The sequence below is a fragment of the Danio rerio genome, chromosome 12, assembly GCF_052040795.2.
Source record: "Danio rerio strain M-AB ecotype USA chromosome 12, GRCz13ab, whole genome shotgun sequence".
NCBI lineage: Eukaryota > Metazoa > Chordata > Actinopteri > Cypriniformes > Danionidae > Danio > Danio rerio.
In genome coordinates, this window is record NC_141032.1 from 3,437,501 (window position 1) to 3,445,375 (window position 7,875).

The following is a 7,875-nucleotide window of genomic DNA, read 5'->3' on the forward strand; positions in this document are numbered from 1 at the left end:
AATATACCAATTCTATCTATCTATCTATCTATCTATCTATCTATCTATCTATCTATCTATCTATCTATCTATCTATCTATCTATCTATCTCTCTCTGACTATCTATCTCTGACTATCTATCTATCTATCTATCTATCTATTCATCTATCTATCTGTCCATCTATCTATCTATCCATCCATCCATCCATCCATCCATCCATCCATCCATCCATCCATCCATCCATCCATCCATCCATCCATCCATCCATCCATCCATCCATCCATCCATCCATCCATCCATCCATCCATCTATCTATCTATCTATCTATCTATCTATCTATCTATCTATCTATCTATCTATCTCTCTCTGACTATCTATCTCTGACTATCTATCTATCTATCTATCTATCTATCTATCTATCTATCTATCTATCTATCTATCTATCTATCTATCTATCTATCTATCTATCTCTCTCTGACTATCTATCTCTGACTATCTATCTATCTATCTATCTATCTATCTATCTATCTATCTATCTATCTATCTATCTATCTATCTATCTATCTATCTATCTATCTATCTATCTATCTATTCATCTATCTATCTGTTCATCTATCTATCTGTCCATCTATCTATCTATCTATCTATCTATCCATCCATCCATCCATCCATCCATCCATCCATCCATCCATCCATCCATCCATCCATCCATCCATCCATCCATCCATCCATCTATCTATCTATCTATCTATCTATCTATCTATCTATCTATCTATCTATCTATCTATCTCTGACTATCTATCTATCTATCTATCTATCTATCTATCTATCTATCTATCCATCCATCCATCCATCCATCCATCCATCCATCCATCCATCCATCCATCCATCCATCCATCCATCCATCCATCCATCTATCTATCTATCTATCTATCTATCTATCTATCTATCTCTGACTATCTATCTATCTATCTATCTATCTATCTATCTATCTATCTATCTATCTATCTATCTATCTATCTATCTATCTATCTATCTATCTATCCATCCATCCATTCGTTCTCGCAGAAAATACACCACAATAGGAAACAGGACTGCATATTTATTCTAAATTAGGCTGTCACTTATTTCAGACTTCATAATAATACTAAAAATAACTAAATAACAACATTCTGCGTTAACAGAGATGCAAAGGAAAGAAGTAAAATACTTTGTCACTTTAAAAACTAAAATTCTGGTATCAGTACTTCGATATCTATAATTCATATACATCTTTACACAAATATCTGTACTTTCTGCACTGTAACAATATCCGTAAATTAGCAGTTTTCCATATTTTGTGATTCATGTTTTTATTTTCCCTTGTTTATTCATGCGTTTGAATTGCATTATGGGATTTTGATCTTTCTTTCAACAACTTTTAACTATGTAAAGTCTGAAAAAGTGACTTTTATTGAAAATTTTAATAGTTTAAAGTGCTATATTGTCTGGGTTTGGGTTGTATGTTACACTACACAACCCTTGTAATTAACTGCAGTACATTTTCTGTTCTTTTACACACTTATTTCTCTATATATTATTATTTCTTATAGAGATCACATTATTTCAAACTACTAAAACGTCAATGTTGTTAAACTGCAGAGAGAATATTCAACATCAAAACTCCACAGAGCAGAGATCAACATCCCATAATGCAATTCACAACCATAAATACACTTTAAAACACTTGTGAATCACAAAATACGGAAACTGTTCATTAACAGATATTTGCACAGTGTTTTTTTTTTGACCTAGGCTAATATAGGTAGACTAATAATCCTAATTCACAGATGACAAGCATTACAATTAATGTAGATATTTCCAGAACAAACCGGTTTATCAGCTCTGTGACACATGAATGTGGAAATAGTTTGCCAAGAATGTCAAGATCTGCACTGCGCTGTTAATCCAATCAGGAAGAGAAACAGGATGGTGAGTATATTAACAAACATCCAGCCAATAATTAACGCAGATACACAAACAACTGTGGCATAAATATGCATTATTATCTGCTTGCAATTGCATCTGATTACAGAGCAGACATCCACACACACCCCATCATTTCATCAGCCGTTTGAGAGATTAGCAAACTGATTTATGTGTTAAGGAGGGCGGTTGCTGATTGGCTGGGAGCCTCCTGGCCAGACCGTTCACCACAATGTGTGATTTATTTTCTCAAAGCTGTAAACAACACACAACGAGCTCAATGTTTGATCGTTTCATAAGCATGATCTGACAGAACTCAAGATTTAAAGGAGACCTATTATGCAAAAATCACTTTTATAAGGGGTTTAAACACGGCTGCGTGTGAATATAACCAGCGTCTAATGATAAAAATGTATTAATATAATTTGTTATAATCACACTTGATTAAATCAGTCTGCAGAAACACTGACTGACATTCTTCTTTTGTACGTGTCATCAGAGGGGAAAAGCCCCGCCCACTCTCCTTCTCATTAGCATAGGATGATAGTTCTGTTTTTGAATCTGCCACTATGCTGACACACTGGCATGTGTAGCTCCGCCCTCTCTTTTGAAAAGCGCACAATCTCATTTAAATTTAAAGCGACAGTCACTAAAAACGGCCCAATTAGGATCAAGGCCTAAAAGGGGGAGTCTTAAGAGTTATTAAACATTATCTGTGGGATATTTTGAGCTCAAACTTCACACACACAAACACTCAAGGGACATCAGAGACTTATTTTAGATCTCTGGCATTATAGGGGCCCTTTATATAAAAGGAAGTGTGAGGTAAGGCGATGCAGCGGCAAAGTAGGTAGTGCTGTCGCCTCACAGCGAGAAGGTCGCTGGTTCGAGCCTCGGCTGGGTCAGTTGGCGTTTCTGTGTGGAGTTTGCATGTTCTCCCTGCGTTCGCGTGGGTTTCCTCCGGGTGCTCCGATTTCCCCCACAGTCCAAAGACTTGCGGTACAGGTGAATCGGGTAGGCTGAATTTTCCGTAGTGTATGAGTGTGTATGGATGTTTTCCAGAAATGGGTCGCAGCTGGAAGGGCATCCGCTGCATAAAACATGTGCTGGATAAGTTGGCGGTTCATTCCGCTTTGGCGACCCCAGATTAATAAAGGGACTAAGCCGAATAGAAAACAAATGACTGAATGAAGTGTAAGGTATTTACCTGATGCGGCCCCAACTCGAGCGCCATCACTCTGGTCAGCATGTCCAGTGCTGCTTTAGTGGCACCTTCACAAAACACATCCACAGTATTATTAAAAAATAATAATAATAAAATAATTATAATAACAATAATAGTCATAATAATAATAATAGTAAAATAATAATAATAATAACAATAATAGTAATAATAATAATAATAATAGTAAAATAATAATAATAATAATTATAATAACAATAATAGTAATAATAATAATAATAATAATAGTAAAATAATAATAATAATAAAATAATAATAATAATGATAATAATAATAATAAAAAAATAATAATAATGATAATAATAATAATAATAATAATAAAATAATAATAATAATAAAATAATAATAACAATAACATAAAAATAATAAAATAATAATAATAAAATAATAATAATGATAATAATAATAATAAAAATAATAATAATCATATTTTTTATTATTTATTATATTTTTATATATTTATTATTAATTATATTTTTTATTAAAATAAGTTTGCTTTAAGATCTTTCTCCAGTAATGCCAGAAAATCAGAGTCATTCGCTTCTGGAATATTTGATTAGGCGAGACATATTTTTTAAAAATGCTTTCATGAAAATTATGACTTATTTCTTGTGTCCCAAATTTAGCTACTGATATGCTTGCATACAAACCTGTTTCCTCTGAACCCAAAGGAAGATATACTGGAAAAAACAGCCATTGTCTTCCATAGTATTATTTGTTCCTACTATGATCTGCTCTTCCCAACATTCTACAGACTATCTTGTTTTGTGTTCAACAGGAGAAAGAAACTAGGTTTATGGATGAGCTATGCTTTTAAGCTACATGCTTCTTGACAGGCCTGGTACAATAACTGGTAAATGTGATCAGATTGGATGCCAGAACTGTGCGTCTTTGCACTCACAGTACACGGCATGATCCTTCAGGGCACACTGTGATGCCTGACTCGAGACGTTCACAATGGATCCTCCAGTTCCCCTGGCCTTCATACCCCGAGCCACGATCTATAACAAAAACACGAAGCATTAAACTGTTTAATCTTCTTCTTTTACAACTCCCATAGAGGTAAACAGCTGACCATTTTCGAATACAGTCAGCTGATCTCCCGGCCTGGTGAGAGCACTTTTAGCTTAGCTTAGCATAAGTCATTGAATCAGATTAGACCATTAGCATCTCTCTCAAAAATGACAAAAGAGTTTTGATAATATTCCTAGACTCTTCTGTAGTTGCATCGTGTACTTAAACTGTACTTGTAAACAAAAAGTACTAACAGCTATACTCTCATTCTGGTCATTCTAATAGGAATGTACCATGGCTGCAGCAGATGCAATGAAATAGTCCCTAAATAGATACCAGAGCTGTGTAATATCATTGTGCCTGCTGCAGCCAGGGTATGGCAGCAAAATTCCTTGATAATTACTTACATTCATTCATCTTCCCTCAGCTAAGTCCCTTATTTATTAAAGTTCGCCACAGCGGAATGAACCGCCAACGATTCCAGTATATGTTTTACACAGTGCATGCACTTCCAGCTGCAACCCAATACTGGGAAACACCCAAACACTCATATATATATATATATATATATATATATATATATATATATATAAAAGGAATTATCTCAGTTCATTCAATTCACCTATAGTGCATGTGTTTGGACTGTGGGGGAAATCGGAGTCCCCAGAGGAAACCCACACCACCGGGGAGAACATGCAAACTCCACACAGAAATGTCAACTGGCCTAGCTGGGACTCGAAACCTGCGACCTTTCTTGCTGTGATGCCACAGTGTTAAGAACAGTGTGGCCTTGATTACTTATTAATAAACTCTATTTAGATTTTTTTTTTTTGTGAGATGCTAATGGTCTAATCCGATTCAATGACCTATGCTAAGCTAAGCTAAAAGTGCTCCGTGCTCCTCAAGATTGGCTGAATGGATTCAAAAATGGTACAACTCATCTGTTTACCTTTAGGGGAATAGTTACAAAATTATTTACTATTTACAAAATAAGCTGAGTGTTTCTTAAAAAAGGACGCGTGTTAAAGCCAATACCAAATATAGATCTCATCTTACTTGAGCAACATGAAGTGCAGCTTTCACGTTGATATTAAAAGACCTGCAAAAGCAATAAGAAATGCTGTCAGCTTATTTATATACAATGTTAAAAGAGTTTCTGTCTCGTTTCTAGTCCAAATATCTAAAAACTCTTAAATCAAGAAGCATTTTCAAGACAAGCAACAAAGATTGTCTTGTTTTCAGAAATAATACGCCAAGATTAAGGGAGTTCATCCCTAAAACAAGCAAAATAATCTGCCAATGGGGTAAGAAACCTAATATTGTTCTTCGTTTTGATGTAAGATTATTTTGCTTACCCCATTGGCAGACTCTTTAGCTTGTTTAATGGAAAAATCTAACTTAATTTTGACATATTTCTTAAAACAAACCAATATTTTTTGCTCATCTAGAAAATGCTTCTTGATTTAATCATTTTTAGATATTTGGACAATAAACAGCTCGATAAATCTAATAAAAAAGCCTTTATTTGCATGGTAACACAAATTATAATGACGAGTTATAACGAGTGACTGATATTTCAAAGCCTCACATGTCAAACTGATCTGGCGTGACATCAAGGAAGGGCTGAAGTTTTGCGCAGGCTGCATTGTTCACGAGAAGATCCACCGGGCCAACATTATTCAGCGCCTCCTTGGTGGCGTCCCAATCAGACAGGTCCACGCATACCGGCTTAATGGAGGGACACTGGGGATCAAACACATCAGATTTCCCATTGTCACGGTCGGCATCAATGAGACCTATAAAGCATGAAGGAGCAGCAGGCTCTCTTGGTATGCAGATGCATGCTGGAGGAGAATAGATATGCAGGGTTTTTGTTTAGGAGATGAGTTGGAGCGTGACCGAAAGGCCATTACCTCTTGCACTAGGCTATCCAGGTCAGCTTTGGTGCGTGTGACAGCCGTGACCTCTGACCCACAGCGTGCCAGCGCCAGAGCGGTGGCCCGTCCAATCCCTAAAGATATTGAGGGAGTATCATTATATATGCAACAATGCTAATTTGGAATGTTCAAAGCATAGCATAACATAAGGAATAATTGAGGATGGGCTTACTAACAGGGTGGCTGAAATATTAAACAGTTCGATTTTTAATCTTGCTTAATCCATATAGTTTGTTATATTCATGAGTACTCCAAATTAAGAACTACAACCTACAACTGCTAACTTTATCTGCATATGAACTATATGTTGTTTGAACACTGACTGAATGAGTGTATCTACAATAGTCACATAGCAGGGTTAGGTTTTTTTAATTTATTTATTAGACATTAAAAATTATTTACATGACCATGTTATTTTACATTTGATTGTTCAATTAATGTACTTTAATACTGTTAGACTCTCCAGAAAACAATAAAGCACTGTCTTAGAACTTTAATTTTTGCTCTGTAATATACTATATGTAATATATTATATATGTAATATGTATGTATACTATGTAATATATTATATATGCTTGCAATTTACTTTTATTTTATGATGCACTCATAGAAAAAGAGTTTGATACGCCCCAGTCGATCTAAATCAATGAAATCTTTCCAAATAGAGCTATACATCGTCTGGTGCAATTATTTTCCTATCACAATAGTAAGTTAAATCGCAGCAAAACAATAACAAACATAATGTCTGATTTGTACAATATCGTGCAGCCCTAGTATGAAGGAAGGGACTTTTTTTCGGAAATTGTTTTCTCCTTTCAAAGACATGGGATCTTCAGTGATTCATTGTAAATGCACGGAAATGAGCAACTAGAACACTCTTCGAAATGTCTCTATTTATATTACACGGGACACATGAAGACTGTGCGAGCTGTATCAATACTAACCTTTGCCAGCTCCAGTCACCAAAGCACGCTTTCCTCTAAATGAAATCTCCATTGTTCTTTAATCCAGGCACACAAACAGCTGTAAAACACTCGAGTGAAACTAAAAGCACAGACTGAAAATTTAATTTTTAATGTTGTAGGTGCGTTACTGAGAAGAAACGACCGTCTAAATAGACACTAACGTATGACTCTACGTACCTCACGTTTCAAACTGTTGTTTGTTTGGCTAGTCAGTGAACTGAGCGAAGTTCACTCGAGAAGCAGCACAGTAAAAGCTCAACTGTCAGCAAAATAACTGTTTTGTCACATGACCAGCTCACATAACGAAACATAAGGTTCGTAAAATTGTTATTGAGGTGTTAATCAGCTGCGGTCATCTTCTGCGATAGAAATTGTGGCTGTGCTAACACAATTTAGCTCTTACTTAGCTAATTTACTCCACGTTACATAGCCTACTGAGTACACCATTATTTCTGGCTTCACACAATATTGGTTGAATAGTTTGCGAGCGAAAATCTACAGAAGATAATTTATTAAACATTAAGCTTGACTTATTCGTGGCTCTTCTATATAAAGACTCGTTCACCCTACTGAAAAAACTTTTTGATTTAGTGGCTAATTTGTACGATCTAATTCTTACAATTTAGTACGACTTGCTCATCCCCCAAAGATGGTTGGGTTTAGGGGTGGGGTTAGGTGCCACGCCTCCTTTTTAAAATCGTAGAATTTCGTACGACTTAACTATGCTCATACGAATTCGTATGAATTATCCACTAAACTGGGAAACCGTAA

At 35.5% G+C, this 7,875-nt stretch overlaps 1 protein-coding gene across 13 annotated transcripts in view; it reads right to left on the bottom strand.

Moving 5' to 3' along the window:
* dcxr (dicarbonyl/L-xylulose reductase) overlaps positions 1–7,530 on the bottom strand; it is a 10,483-nt gene extending 2,953 nt beyond the window's left edge. For 4 of the 13 annotated variants that reach the window (XR_015503459.1, XR_015503460.1, XM_087275085.1 and 1 more), the window contains 6 exon segments: positions 7,084–7,327; positions 6,116–6,213; positions 5,791–5,945; positions 5,259–5,301; positions 4,090–4,189; positions 3,153–3,217 (listed from right to left, as the gene is read on the bottom strand). Coding sequence is in view for 11 of the 13 variants with exons in the window: in XM_087275085.1 (XP_087131211.1) it covers positions 3,153–3,217; positions 4,090–4,189; positions 5,259–5,301; positions 5,791–5,945; positions 6,116–6,213; positions 7,084–7,135 (513 nt within the window). In the remaining 2 variants the exon portion in view is untranslated. 13 annotated transcript variants of the gene reach the window in all.
* Positions 7,531–7,875: the final 345 nt, after the last annotated feature.